Source organism: Marmota marmota, unplaced genomic scaffold, assembly GCF_001458135.2.
Source record: "Marmota marmota marmota unplaced genomic scaffold, marMar, whole genome shotgun sequence".
Classification (NCBI taxonomy): Eukaryota; Metazoa; Chordata; class Mammalia; order Rodentia; family Sciuridae; genus Marmota; species Marmota marmota.
The window spans coordinates 12,247,337-12,261,975 of NW_026000168.1; the positions used below are offsets into that span (position 1 = coordinate 12,247,337).

The window sequence follows — 14,639 nt, forward strand, 5'->3', positions numbered from 1 at the left end:
CCCCCCCCCCCCCCCCCGTTTTTTTTTTGCTCTTATCTGCATAATGAATTCCCTTCTGGTAGGATTGAAGTCACTTACTTCTCTCCTAACTTCCCAGTATATTCTATCAGATTTATTTCATAAAAATAAGTGTTTATTATGATTATGTAATTATCACACACAATAGCATCGTTTTTAAATTATCTTGTATTTTAGAAAAATCTTTTTGCTTTTTCCTCATGCTAACATGACAATTTTTTTTTAAAGAGAATTTTTTAATTTTTTAGTTTTCGGTGGACACAACATCTTTTATTTTTATGTGGTGCTGAGGATCGAACCCAGCACTCCGTGCATGCCTGGCGAGCGCGCTACCGCTTGAGCCACATCCCCAGCCCCATGACAATGTTTCTTATTTGTGAAGCTACTTTAATATTTTTCGGTTGACCTCATAGGTCTACTACTTTTTGCTATATGTTCATATATAAAAAAAAATCTAAGTTCCATTATTTTTTCCTGTGCACATCCTTCCTGAAATCTCCATCATTCTCTTAATTTGGACCAGTTACTGTCAAAAGTTTCAAACTCTCTCACTCTTTCTCTTGCTTGTTCTTTCACTCATGTGTACACGCTCTCTTTCTCAATGATTTTTCCTGGCTGTAGTGATTTTTATTCTTGGTTTATTTTCTCATATCCCTAGAGCACATTCTCTAATAAATTTTTCAAAAGAGTAAATTAAAACATCTTTGTATATTTAATGACTAAACTTGTTTTTATACTGAATACAATTGGGGTGTTAAAAGTGTTCTCATGTATTTTTTTCTTAAATACACCATATCTAGCCCATAAATGATTTACAGCAATTATCTGTAGGTGCTTAAAGAGAAGTTCATGCTTGTAGAGGTTGTGAAATTCTGGTTTAGCATGGAAAAACCTATAAGACCCACTTGGCATGCATGCAAACTCTTTGCATTGGGGTTTTTGTTTACTTTTTAAATATTATTTTGGGTTAAACAACAAATTTTGCCCCAAAATTTGGAGTTAATGCATCATTGCTGTCTCATCCTTCATTTTTTTTCTTTTTTGCACTTGAGCAATTGATCTTTTTATTTCTCTGCACGTGTCCTTTCTCTCTGAATGATTTCAGAATACTCATTATTTTCAGTCATCTTGAATTTTTGTAATATTCTTTATTTTCTCCCATTTTTACACTATTTTATCTTTCCTATTTTGGAAATCCAGGCCTTTCAATTTCTTGGATTTTTCTTCTGTAAAAAAAACATTAAAATTAAAAAAATTATTTAAATTAAAATTAATAAAAAAGTTAAAATTATTTGGGAGGCTGAGGCAAGAAGATCTTGAGTTCAAAGCCAGCCTCAGCAAAAGTAAGGCACTCTATGTAACTCAGTGAGACCCTGCCTCTAAATAAAATACAAAATAGGGCTGGGAATGTGGTTCAGTGGTTGAGTGTCCCTGAATTTAATCCCCAGAGGACCAAAAAAAAAAAAAAAAATCATCACACATTTGTTCTGCAAATGTTACTTGGATATAGGGTTTCCTGTATCTATTTTTTAACACTTTTTTCTTACTTATTTTTGGTTGTTTTACTTTTTGCAGTGTTTCCTAAACTTTTTCTTTTATCTCTTCAAATATAATTTTGATTTCATATTTTTTGGAAGAGCTGTTTCATAGTGTTACTGTTTCATCTTGCTGTTTACACAATGAAAATTTTCAATTAAATGTATTTGTTATTTTGGTCTTTTCATATATTATCTCTTCCCCATACCACACCAATGTCTTTTTTCTTGTTCATTATTCTGTTTTATGTAGGAGATTTTCTATAGTTAAGGGAACTTCAGGCCATTCACATTTCATTTAGGCATTGTGATCCTCCATTGTGTACCTGGGCTACACTTACCAGCTAAGGGTCCCCATTGGGCTGGTCAGGTATCAAACTGGTCATTCTGTTGAGGGATTTCCTGTAAGTCAGTATCTCAGGTCTTTCCTCTGAGATGGTTCAGAACTTAACAAACTTTTTTCCTGGTTTTTTGTGCTCTGTAAGCAGAAGTTGAATATTTCCTGACGTCTTACCATTTCAATATTTAATATATTGATTTGTAGACATTTCTTCCCATCCTTACCTCAATCGGTTTTGTTGTTGTATAATTATTTTTTAATTTTCATAGTGCATTATAGTTATATGTAATGCTTGAGTTCATTTTGACAAAATCGTACATGCAAGGAATTTGATTTACTTCTTTTTAGTCCTGGGACTCCACACCTTTTCCCTCCCCTTCTCCTTCCCCCTGTTCTCTTTACTCTACCTTATTGGTTTTCCTTTCCCTCATATATTTTTTGCTTGGTGCTTTATAGGTATATCTAAAGGTGGAATTCACTGTGGTATGCTTATAAATGTACATGTCATGATTTTGTTAAATTTATTCTTCTATATTTCCTTCCCTTTCCTATTCTTCCTCCCTTTCAGTCTCCTTCTTTTACTACACTGATCTTCCCTACATCTATGAATTTCTGTTCCCCCACTCTGCTTACCCTTATTTTGCTTTAGCTTCCACATAATGAGAGAAAACATTTGATTCTTGATTTTTCTGTGTCTGGCTTATCTCACTTAACATGATATTCTCCAGTTCCATACATTTATTGGGAAATGCAATAATTTCATCCTTCCTTATGAGTGAACTCCATCATGTATATATGCAATATTTTCTTTATCCTTTCATCTATGATGGCCTTCTGGATTGATTCCATGATTTGGCTATTGTGAATTCTGCTGCTATAAACATTGATATGGCTGTATCACTACACGATGCAGATTTCAGTTCTTTTGTGTAAATACAAAGGAGTGGGGGTTATACTTCATTTCCATTTTTCAAAGGAATTTCCACACTACTTTCCAGAAAGGTTGCACTAATTTGCAGTCATGTTTTATATAACTCTTATCTTTTATTGAGTGTTCATAATATCAGAATCCATTGTTTACATTTCTTTTTAAGAAAATAACCATTCCTTTTCCTGACTTGAAGAAATGAGCTGGCTTTTTGTCATTTCCTGTACATGCTTTAAGTCAGTCCTTTTGTTTTTAGTTCTATACCTCTGGTAACCTCAAATCCGGTGAGGCCAACAAGTTTTTTTTTTTTTTCTTCTTTTTTTCCCTGTTGCATTACCCACCAAAGGAGCTTTAGTTGTACTTTTTTTGTGTGTGTGTTCTGAAAACAAAATTACTTCTCATCCCTCTTCTTCCAAAAATACTACTGTAATGATTTTCCATTAATAACTACTTTTCTTTTTTCTTTCATTTACTCTTACTGTCTTTGCTATTTATAAAGTAGTTTAATCCATAAATAGATTATAATTTTTTGTTTAATGTCAAATTGTTTATTTTAATAAATAACTTTGATTTATGTGAACATATTGCTTTCTTGAAATGACACCACCAATTGTAAATGGAAGTCTTTTCTTCAGCACCAAGTGCAAACTAAAAAAAAAAAAAAAAAAGTCCCAAATAGGACATGAATTTGCTATCTTGGTTCTAGTTTATATTCCCTTTCTTTATGACATATGTATATCCAGCTTATTGGGCATTTATAATTCTTTATAATTTGATTTTTTTTATGTCCTTTGACTATTTTATTCGAGATGCTTTGACATTTTTATTATTGGTTTGCAAAATCTCTTAGTAGGCATATAAATCCTTTGGCATGCTTTTTGTTGTCATCAATTATTTACTTTTTGAGAAAAATAGCTTGCTTTCCTTCTACTTGATTTTGAATATGCTTATGTCCAGCTTCTGCTATTTATCATTAATGTTCCTTATTATTATTATTATTATTTTAATGTCCCTTTTTATATTCCTTTCCACAGGCAAATTCTTGCAGCAGCCAAAAGAGCTGACCAAGTGGGACATTTTCTTTGGGTGGGATCAGACAGCTGGGGATCCAAAATAAACCCTCTACACCAGCATGAAGATATTGCAGAAGGAGCCATCACCATCCAGCCCAAGCGAGCCACTGTAGAAGGTAGGTGTTTTGTCAGCAGTAGGATATGCTGAGAGAGTGGTTGGTGCTGTGTTCCACTGCTAAAGCATGTGTCTCTTTGAGGGTTTGGTGTTTGCACATAATTTATGCAGGCTGGTTTCCAACATGTTGCCATGAAATGCAAATGAATCTACACACCTGATCTGTTCTTTGAGTTGACATTCCTCTTTTGTAGTGATCAAATTGTTTTCATAATATTGCAATTAGCATATATTCTTTTTTATGAGAGGAGAGCTTTCTGAGAGGAGAGCATTAACATTAATAAGAAGTGAAATAATAATGCATCCAAGTGTGTATTAAGTTTGCTGCATTTTCAGAGAAGACCATTTTCCCTTTGTAATTTATCCATTACTTCCTTAGTGGAAAAACTACAGGAATCATTTTCCCCTTTTCCTTTCCAGGTCTCTTGCAGACCCAGGAAGCTCTGATGAGTAGGATGAGTAGCACACTACTCTTAGTAGGCATCAATGTCACCTTGCTTTCCTAGATCTCTTATTTTCTCACTCTTTGTCTTTTTCTTGCTTTCCTAAATTTGTTCTCCTTCCTTTTACTCTATCTTCTTTGCTACTACAAAGATTTTTTGAGAGATACGAGTGTTAGGTAGTGGTAATGAGTAATGAAATGTGAACCGTAACATAGCAGGGACAAGGGTTTCTTTGAATTGCCTTTAATGAATAATCAAGTAAGTTGTAGAACAACAGGTGTATATACCCCCCTAAGAATAAACAGGGAGAAACAAAGGTAGCTAATTAAGAAATGTCAATTAAAAAAAGATCAATAAGGCTAACTTCTGACAGTCTACTGAAGGCATTGTAAAGTTAGGATTTATGGTCATAGGTTTCTCAGTGTATTTCAGAAGCGAAATTCCTTTAGTAGCACAGGCTTACTAAAATGAAGTCTGTCCCATCATTAACCCCAGCACCCACGAGAACACAGGATTAAAAACTTGTAGATGAAGCCTCCATGAATAGATTGGTTGTCATGACAGTTCCAGTTAGGACCTAGTAGGGTCAAAAACTTCCCTCCAGTATGAAGGAGGAGATTGGTAAAGACTGCAGAAGGTGGAACCCAGTTCTCCTGGGAAATATCAAAGTAACAAATTAGAAAATAGAGTAGCTTTCTTTGTCATTTTCTGCTCAGAGACAACACAGTCTCTCTTTAGAGAGCTCTTTGCTTGAGCCTTAGTTTACTTTCACTTATAATAAAATTATCTTGCTTGACTTTTTGCACTACACTGTAAATTTTCTTTCATTGGGACACAGAACTGAGGTGCTTCAGCTCAACAGTTTCTTGTGACACCAGCAGGAAAGGTATTTACTGGTATCCTTCTGACCTAACATAACATGCTGATTATAATTTGTTTTGTTTAATTTTAAAAGGAAAGTTACTTCTAAAAGAAGATACTATGTCAAGAGAAAGGAACTCCTCTGCAAATGTCCTGCTTTGTATTTCTTTTCTGATGGTGCAGGTCCCCCAAAGACTTCTTAAAATATGCTTTGCACAATGATTGAACTCCTTCCTCTTGCTCAAAGGAGATCCCATACTTGCATTGTTTTCTATTCTTTCTCCACTCTAAGTATTTTCCCTAGAATATTTCATGCTTTGTTTAGGCTTTTTTTTTTTTTAAATCACTATTCCCTTTGTATGTTATCAGAAGGAGATAAAGACCCCATGAGTCACCCATGTTTTCATTGAAAGGTTTTGAATCAATTCCATTCCCTAATACATGTCTAGATCTGATTGCCTATCTTACAATGCAGACCAATGCATTTGTAGATAGATTGCAAGTATAAAAGATGAGGTTTTTAACCATCTCTTCTCCTTTTTACTCAAATACATTTTCATTATGTCCCTTGCTCTTGCTAGGAGGAAAAAAAAACAAATGATGGAGACACCCTCAAAGCAGGTATAATTGAGGGAAAGTGTCAGAAAAGTCAAGGAGTCTTTGTCAGTGCAGGATGATGATAAGGGTGGAGAATACTCTGAGAATGTAGTACATGAAGTAAAGACTGGGAGCTCCTCTTGCAGACAATAAGAAGAGGGCTTAAGTATGTGGGGACAGAGGATTGAAGGGGAAGACATAATAGGGGAGCTGCCAATCATTCATTCTGCACCATAGTCCTACATTGCCACCATCGTGAAATAATTAGTTTTTAAAAATGTTGCTGATTATAAGACATTAGAAAGACCCCTCTCTACTGGATGACTAGTCATGATTATACTATCTGGCTGACTGATATCTCTATATTCTTTCGGTCTTTGCTTAGATATTAGTTTTGAATGGAAATCATGTGTTAGATTTTTGTCATTATAACAAAAATAACTGAGATAATCACCTTATAAAGAGAAAAATGATATTTTGGTTCACAGTTTTAAAGGTTTCAATCCATGATTGATTGGCCCCATTGCTTTGGGCCTTGGACGAGGCAGCACATCATAGCAGGAGCACAAGGAGAATAAAATACACTTTTTTTTTATGACCAGGAAGCCAAAAAGAGAGGAGGGGCCAGGGTCTCATAATCTTCTTCAAGAGTACACTCACAATGGCGTAGACTTCCCATTAGGCCTCCCTCTTAAAGTTTTCCACACTGGGGAACAAGCCATTAATATAGAGCCTTTGGGAGATACACATTGACAGCCATACTGTCAATGTGCATTGTAATGAAGATCCAAACTGTAACACTCTCTGAGGTCATCACACTCAATTCCAGTCTCAGCTGGTAGATCATTCTTCTGCATTTCCAGCATCCCACATGTCGCCCATGATTGTATTACCTTATTACTTATCTCTCTCTGAAAATATGTCTGTGTACCATTGTATCACTAGCATTCAGTTCTTTGCCTGGATATTGCAATACTCAAACCAAATTTTTAGGTGTTTGTATATCTGGATGGATCAGGAATCACACATCACATAAAGGCCTGACACAAATTAGGGTTTATAAGTAGGCCAGAGTTGGATAGCTAAGGCTCCTGAAAATCACAATGAGTTTGTACTTGATTCTGAAAGTCTGTAGAATATAACCTGAGTTGTATATGTGAGATGTGATGTGAGGGTCTTACAAGGCTCACTCAGATGTCTCTATGGAGAGGTGAATGGTAAGGATCTGGCATGAATCAAGGCAAACCAACAAGTTACAGGGTCTCAGCTGAGATCCTCTTCGTAAGCTCTAGATACCACATAATGATGCCCATATTCCATGGTTACTGCCCCAGGTGCATGTTATTTTAGGAAATTACTAGTTATGTGAAAGGTTTCAGAAATACTTAAAAGAAAATACTATTTTAATGCATGTATGAGGATATGCAAGTTTACAAAATCAGACACAAAATAGCATCATGAACTGATAAGAGAAAGGAAGGGAAAAAAGAGCCCTAGACAATGAAATGGAGGAGAAATGTTTTCATTATTAAAAGTAATATTGAGATGCATGGAACAGTAACCATTTCATGCAAAACTTTCCTACTCAGAGAAAAATGAATATTGTCATGTGGATGCATAGAAAAGGCTATATAGCTTCTATCCAGCCATCCTGTCAATGTGCATTGTAATGAAGAGAACCAAGCTTCTTTCAATTTCATAGCAGATAGAACATTAAGATTGAAGCAATGCCTTTATGGTATCACTCCTAATAAAGTGGAGAAAGAAATAACATTTCAGTTAAGCTGAGGCTTCTGACCAAAGCTGTGGAACATCTAGAATTAAACTATAAATGGAGCATATTCTATAAGGGCAAGTAAGATTTTCTACCCTTGTCCTCACCACCCCTATATTTTTTCAGTTTTGTGGATGCTCTGTATTGGGTTATGCTGAATTGGCATATCCTGCAGCATTCATAATATATCCTCTATCTTTGACTAAGTTAAACACTTCATTGAGAAAAGGCAAAAAGCTAATTAATAATTCACATTATTACCCTTTAGATTCATATTTTGATCATGTTCATCCAACATCTGGATTTTTGGCTGGCATTTTTTGTATGTGCATAAACATAACAAATTGTTTTTGGCTGAATTGCAAGCAAGTACCCTGTTGCTGTGAAAGTAGCTTTATATCTCCTTTTATCTTCTGTGTTTATTTTCCATTTATAGAAAATGAAGAATCAGTGTTTTTTTTTTTTTTTTTTTTTTAGCCAAAGGTATTGTTTCTGCCCTTTGCAGTTTAATGATAACTGAAGCCAAGCTCTGGGATGGTCAGCTGTAGTCCCACTGGCTGCCCAGTATTCATGGCGGATTTAGGGAATATCTCCAGAACTTGGCAGCCCTCCTCTAGCTCCTGAGCCAAAGCACTTGTGTAATTTTTAGTTTCTGCCTTTCTTGATGAGCCAAGGAATTCCTGGCATTTTCCTCACTCCTGTGTTGCCCGTTAGCTAGAACACACAGTAATCCTCTTCAGACCTCATGTCTTCGGAGCAAAACATCCCCACGTCGCCTTAAACTCTTCACTGTCCAAAATGCTTTGCTTCTCTGAGAGGAGGCAGTCCTGGGTGTCCTTTGCTTAGAGCCAGTAGAGGTCATGAACTAGCAATTTTTCATCAGTGCTGTGATCATTAACATTAGGGAAGCTAGTGTAATGAAGGGTGGATTCTCAAAGCTAACTCTAATGGCTCTCACAATTGGTGGTGGTTTTCCAGTGGGCCTGTAGAACAGTTTGCTTTCTGAATTAAATCTGCTATATGTGAAGTAATAGACAAAAACAACAAAAACCAAAACTCTACCCAGCATTAAAAAAAAATCAGCTTTATAGAAGATGATTTCATGATTTTACTCACGATCCCAAGATCAAATGCTTTATTTTTCATGAAACAAGAAAGCTCAAAGCTGTGAAGATCTGAACTAAAATATTTCTGGCTCAATTTAGATATGCTGTACTGTATCCTTCCATAATTACCTAGAATATACCTCATGTGTCAGTTTTGTTAGGTGACTGGGAGAAAACACCAAGAAAAAAATAAATACTGCCTTGATACACAATGCTGTTTTTAAGCAAGGCATGTTTTGGGGGGACCTAGAAGCTTGTTTAATAAGGGTGCAGTGAGATACTGTATGTTCACTGTCATGACAATTTAAGTCTTTTTATAATTGTTCAAGTTACAAGCTCCAGCAGAGTCTCAGGCCTACGTGCATATGTCTACTGAGACATAGCAGATTACCAACTATATCAGTTCTACATCAGGTCTGGCATCTGATATGAAGAAGACAGATGATAATAAAGAATATAAGAAAATCCCTTAATAGGATAATTACCATAAATCACCTTTCCTTAAGGACTAGCATACCAATAACGAAGATACAAGGAAAGAAGAAAGGTCAGGAAGCTGAGATACATTGGCAGTCACCATAAAGATTTGAAGGATATGAATGTAGGTTAGTAGCTCAAGCATCTCCAGACTGTTCTGAATTTTAGTGTGTACTCAAATTAGAACCTTTTTCTGCCTAAAAGCCAACCATTATCTCTCATCTCCCTATTTATTATTGACCTGGAAAATATTTTTTTTCTCAAAAGTAAATCATTATTATTAATTTTTCATTCATTCATTTATTTTTGTGGTGCTGTAGATCAAACCCAGAGCCTCATGAATGCTAGATAAGTACATGATCACTGAGCTACATCCCCAGCTCTCATGGATGACTTTTTAAGACTACCAGAAAGAGTTGTTCCACACTGCCCCTCCCAAAGCAAATTCATGGCATCCACAGTCAAAAACATACCATGGACCTACTTTATAGCAACCACTATATTCATTTATATGCTCATGCAGTGTTCACAACTAGGATCTGAACCACTTTGAGGGAAGTGCCATCAGTCCTTTGGTTCCTTGCCATGCTGTCTTTATTCATGAATTCCTGCTTTTTCACAGGAGGACCTATAAAGAATATGCAGAGAGATGCTTATATGTATAAATTTGAAAATGTTCATCCAAAAAGGTGTTTCTCATTTGGAGGGGCTTTCTATGCAGGAGTGAAGTGATGGCTCGATTGTGGTTTGTTGATATTATAAGCATTCATGAAAGCCTCTTCCCTAATTCCCCAAAGTAGAAAGTACAGAGGAGGCCATCTGTCTGTCTTAGACATCCCTGTGGAAACTTTTCAGACTGTGCTGCCTCTCATAACAGAGTGGCCTGAGAAAGCAAGGGTTAGAAGAACACCTCAGTGGAGGTGATGCCATCTTATTTTTAATCTTGTGGTATTTAGAGAATTTTGGCCTTGAGCAAGTGTTAAGGAATGCAGAGAAACTTACAACCTAGATAGAGATTTGGGAATAATTGTTTCCTTTTATACATACACACACATATGTATATTTATACCTGTACATATATACTGTCTCTCCCAAACTTTGAGACATGCTGTCTCCTATTAAATAATACAATAGATGTTCTCTGCACCAATTTCTTTTATTTTTGGCTAGTGGTCATTTTTGAACTAGGAAACGTGTAAACCCAAAAGAAGCTATTTTCTTTTTATGATGTACCATCTGATGCCCCAAAGCACTGAACACTCACTTATAACTTATAGACTGATCTGTAGTATTTCCTACCAGCAGGAATTTGGGCTACCAAGAGTTCACTGTATTTATTATTTTCAAATTGGTTTATTCCAGTAATATGTGTTACTACAATTATTTAAAATTAAATGAGTGGAAGAAGAGAGAATGCTGTTTCAGAGAAAATGAATTTGAGTGCTTTAAAAACATTGGGTGAGTTTGTCACTGTTAATCATGGACAAGACAATAGTAAAATATTGGAGAGAAGTCTTGAATACTAGAAAATATGTTGCAAGTAGGTTGCCATGCAGCTACTTTCAAGGTTTCACTTCACTTTAAAAAGCCCAAGACTCTATTTGATCACAGTTGATTTCCCTGCCCTGCCCCCGCCCCCCCTCCATAACAGGCCAGTGAATACTTATTCACAGGAAGGAACTTGACCCCACATCAAGATTAACAAGTCATCCTCCTCCTCTTCCCCACCCTGTGTGTATGTATGTGTATGACTTGAGTAAAAACACTTACTTATGACTTTTCAATATTTCATTTCTAAGAGAATTTTTGGATTAACCAATTGTATATTCTAATCATATTTGATTTTTGGGTGTCCAATATACTAATTTATTTTCTCTCGGGATTTCCCTTTCTGGGTTTTAATTTTCTCACTTGTAAAACAAAGAGTTCCAACTAGATTACTTCTAAGTTGCCTTGTAGGAGGATCATTCCAAGTCAGGATTTTGTGGTGATCAACTATTATTTCTGCTTACTCAACATCCATTCCCTTTCTAATCAGTCTCCACTTGTCATCTGCAGGACCCAAAGCACCACTATCAGTCTACATTGTTCAGGTGGCAGTAGTTCATTCCCTTGACTCCAAGAGCAAGCATAGAGTACAGGTCACTCGTAGTCACAAGGAAGATTTCAAAGCTAGCCCAGCTCTGAAGGCAGACTGTGGTTATGTTATTTAATCCCTCAATGTAAACTGAGCTGCTGGAACCTACTTTTGTTAAGAGAAGGAAAGCTACCTGCAAACATTTTCCACCTGAGTGCTGGAAAAGAAGATGGCAGATTCAGATTCCATAAGGCCATTCTGTGCCTGGATTTCTTTTTTTTATCAACTTAGAGACTCTTGATCTGGACTTTTTTATAAACTTAGAGACTTACACTAATCAAATCACATGCTTTAGAGTGAGACTTGCAACCCAAATGACTTGACAAATGTGGTTGAACATTACCATGGCCTCCTTGCATGCATTTTTCCTACCATTTACAATTTCTGAGTTGTATCCTTTCCAAGTGTAATTTACCCCACAGGGATGCCCCTCTGTTCCCCTTTCTCCTTCTTTACCCATTTCTCATGAAAGCTATGCATTCTTCAGGACCCATCATGAGTTTTATCTTCATATATTTTCCTTCCTCTGTTTCCTCCCCCTTTCTCTAATTTCATTCTCTCAAGCACTCTGTTTTGCTTATGAAGCACCTGTCACAAATAAGCAGCTATTCTACATGCATATCAGGAGTGGTAAACTAGGACTAAATGATAGATAGTTCACCTGCATTACTCAAGGTTATCTCTATTTGGTTACCCTCTAGAAAGTGAATTGAGGACTGAGCAGACTTTAGAGGAAGAACTACTTGAAGAATAACAGAATGAGGCTATCCCAGGAAGATACTCTTAGTCAGCAAAAGGAGGGAACTGCCTTCCCTCTTCCAAGGCCAGCACTTACAGGATTCAGTTATGAATTGTGTAGAATACTGAGAGAGTAGACTTAAAAATGGTTCTTGAGGTCCTGGGATATAGCTCAGTGCTAGAGAGCCTATTATGCCTGAGGTCCTGGGTTCCTGGGAGGGAGGAGGGGGGAACCTCAATTTCAATAGGCTAAGCTACACTACTGTAATAAACACACTTTGAGCACTTATGTCAAGAGAAAATGAGGGAATAAAGATGAGAGAAAATCACAAGAATAATAGAGTTCTGGGGAGAGGAATAAAATACATTAAGTAAAAAATGATTTGACAGTTGGGCATGGTAGAACATACCTATAATCCCAGCAACTCAGAAGGCTGAGGCAGGAGGATCACAAATTCAAGGCCAGCTTCAACAACTTAGCAATACTGTCTCAATAATAATAATAATAATAATAACAACAACAACAACAATGCTGGTTGGGTATGCAGCTCGTTGGTAGAGTACCCTGGGTTCAATCTCTAATGTGTGCAAAAAGATTTGTTGATGCTCATCTTGGTTTTATCCAGCTATCCAGTAAAGAATGGATAGAAAATAAGACATTATTAAAGTTAAAGAATAAGAAAGAAAGGGAACCAGGGCCAGGTAAAATGCTTAAATCCTAAACTTTTTTTTAAATGTACAACTGAGCAAGGAGGGAGGACATCCCAGACATCTGAATGCTGTAAAGTACCCTTTCCTTGGAATCACCTATAGCCAAATAAAAATTTCCCTGAAACCTGTCCCAAACCTGCTTTTCTTTCTCATATATAACATTAGTTATATACCTCCCTCATCACCCAGAGCAGGGAAACAACTTGTCTTCAGCATATAAGATTATGCTGACTTGGTTTCCCTTTGTTTTGCAAGCAGTGTGCTATTCCCAAGAGCCTCTGGGATGAAAAGAATACTTAGTGCAGTAAAAGGTGTGATTAGTTTGGATCAAATGTGAGCAGTAAGATAGGAAGTGCTTGGAACTATTAAATCCAAGGCTGAGTATGAACATAAACCAGTAGTGAGAATTTAAAGAGCCATTAAGTTAGCCAAATGGATGGCTGGAGGAAAAGTCATTTATACAAATTGGGAGGGTGAAAGGGCTTCTTTAATGTTCTTTCACAAAAATTAGATGCTTTTTAATATGTCCTCATTTGGAAAAAGGAAAAATTCAAAAGTAAGAGATGAGTATATTTCAGGCCCAATATGTTCATGATATTAGGTGTGTGCTGTAGGTTAATTAGAATTTTAAAGTTAAAATGACCTTTATGTTAAAACATTTTTCCCCGCACAGTGTTTCCAAAGACCAAGTGTAGTGTGCCATTTGTAATTTGTCTTAGAAAATTACTTCCTAACCTCATAGAACTTCATCCTTTTTTAATATTGCTAGGAGAAGACTGCGTTTTTTCTTTGAGCTCATATTTCAGTCAAATACACCAGTTTGTCATGTGAAAATTTAGGATGTTTTGGCAAGAACAGATAAGAGTAGTCCCAACTCATGAGAGGTAGATAGAGAGTGTTAGCTGACACAAATAGGCCACACCAGAGTTCAGCTCTAAAGGATAGTAGTAGCCTCAGGAGGCAAAGGTTGAAGGGGTCAGTTTAAGGGACACAGAATTTACAGAAGTACAAATACAGTATGTCAACAAGCTAGAAGTGTGAAGGAGTTTGGATGAATGGTAGAGAGGTCAGAATGAAAAAAAAAAATCAAATTATGAAAAACCATGCACATGCTTTTAGGAAGACCTCTACAGCAAAATGGAAGCAGCTGAGTCTCTGGAGTATTTAATTTTGAGCTGTGATCCCAACTGAGAGCTAAAACTAGTATTTCTTAGATATCTGACAAATTGTAGGATTTATTCTGGAGAATCAAAATGTTTCTCATATAGCCAAAGGCTCCAAGAAAGACTAGCTATTTGGATGTATTTAGTGAGGTGGTTCTTGCCTGAAGCTGCTCATACATTTTGAACAAAAGCCAAGAAGTTCCTTGACTTTTGTGGCCAAAACAGAAACCCACAAAGCCAATGACAAACCATCCAAACTGATGTAATATATCGTTCCCATTTTTTCATTGTTCTTTATGTATTTTCTGATTTAAGAACCATGTGTTTGTATTGTCATTTGTATCCTGTCATTATTAGACTTTTTTTTTTACTTGAAGAATAGTTGCATAAACTAGAATATGCAAAACTTTAATATGCTACTGAATGAGTTTTCATATGAATTTTACCATCATACAAATCAAACAAATTATTTCCATCATACCAGGTGTGGTTCCCTGGCTGTACTTCCATCACAAATTCTCCCATCCCTTTAGAGGTTAATGGGTTTTTTTTTTCCTGCCTCATTTAAATAGAATGATTTATCTCCCAGTAGATAAGTTTTGTCTTTTTTTTTTTTTTTTTTT

General features: G+C 36.1%; 1 protein-coding gene across 3 annotated transcripts in view; it reads left to right on the top strand.

Moving 5' to 3' along the window:
- Grm7 (glutamate metabotropic receptor 7) overlaps positions 1 to 14,639 on the top strand; it is an 839,293-nt gene that overhangs the window by 452,094 nt on the left and 372,560 nt on the right. For all 3 annotated transcript variants that reach the window (XM_015494953.2, XM_015494954.2, XM_048787053.1), the window contains exon 4: positions 3,856 to 4,010. In XM_015494953.2, coding sequence (XP_015350439.1) covers positions 3,856 to 4,010 — 155 coding nt within the window. The remainder of the gene's footprint in view (positions 1 to 3,855; positions 4,011 to 14,639) is intronic.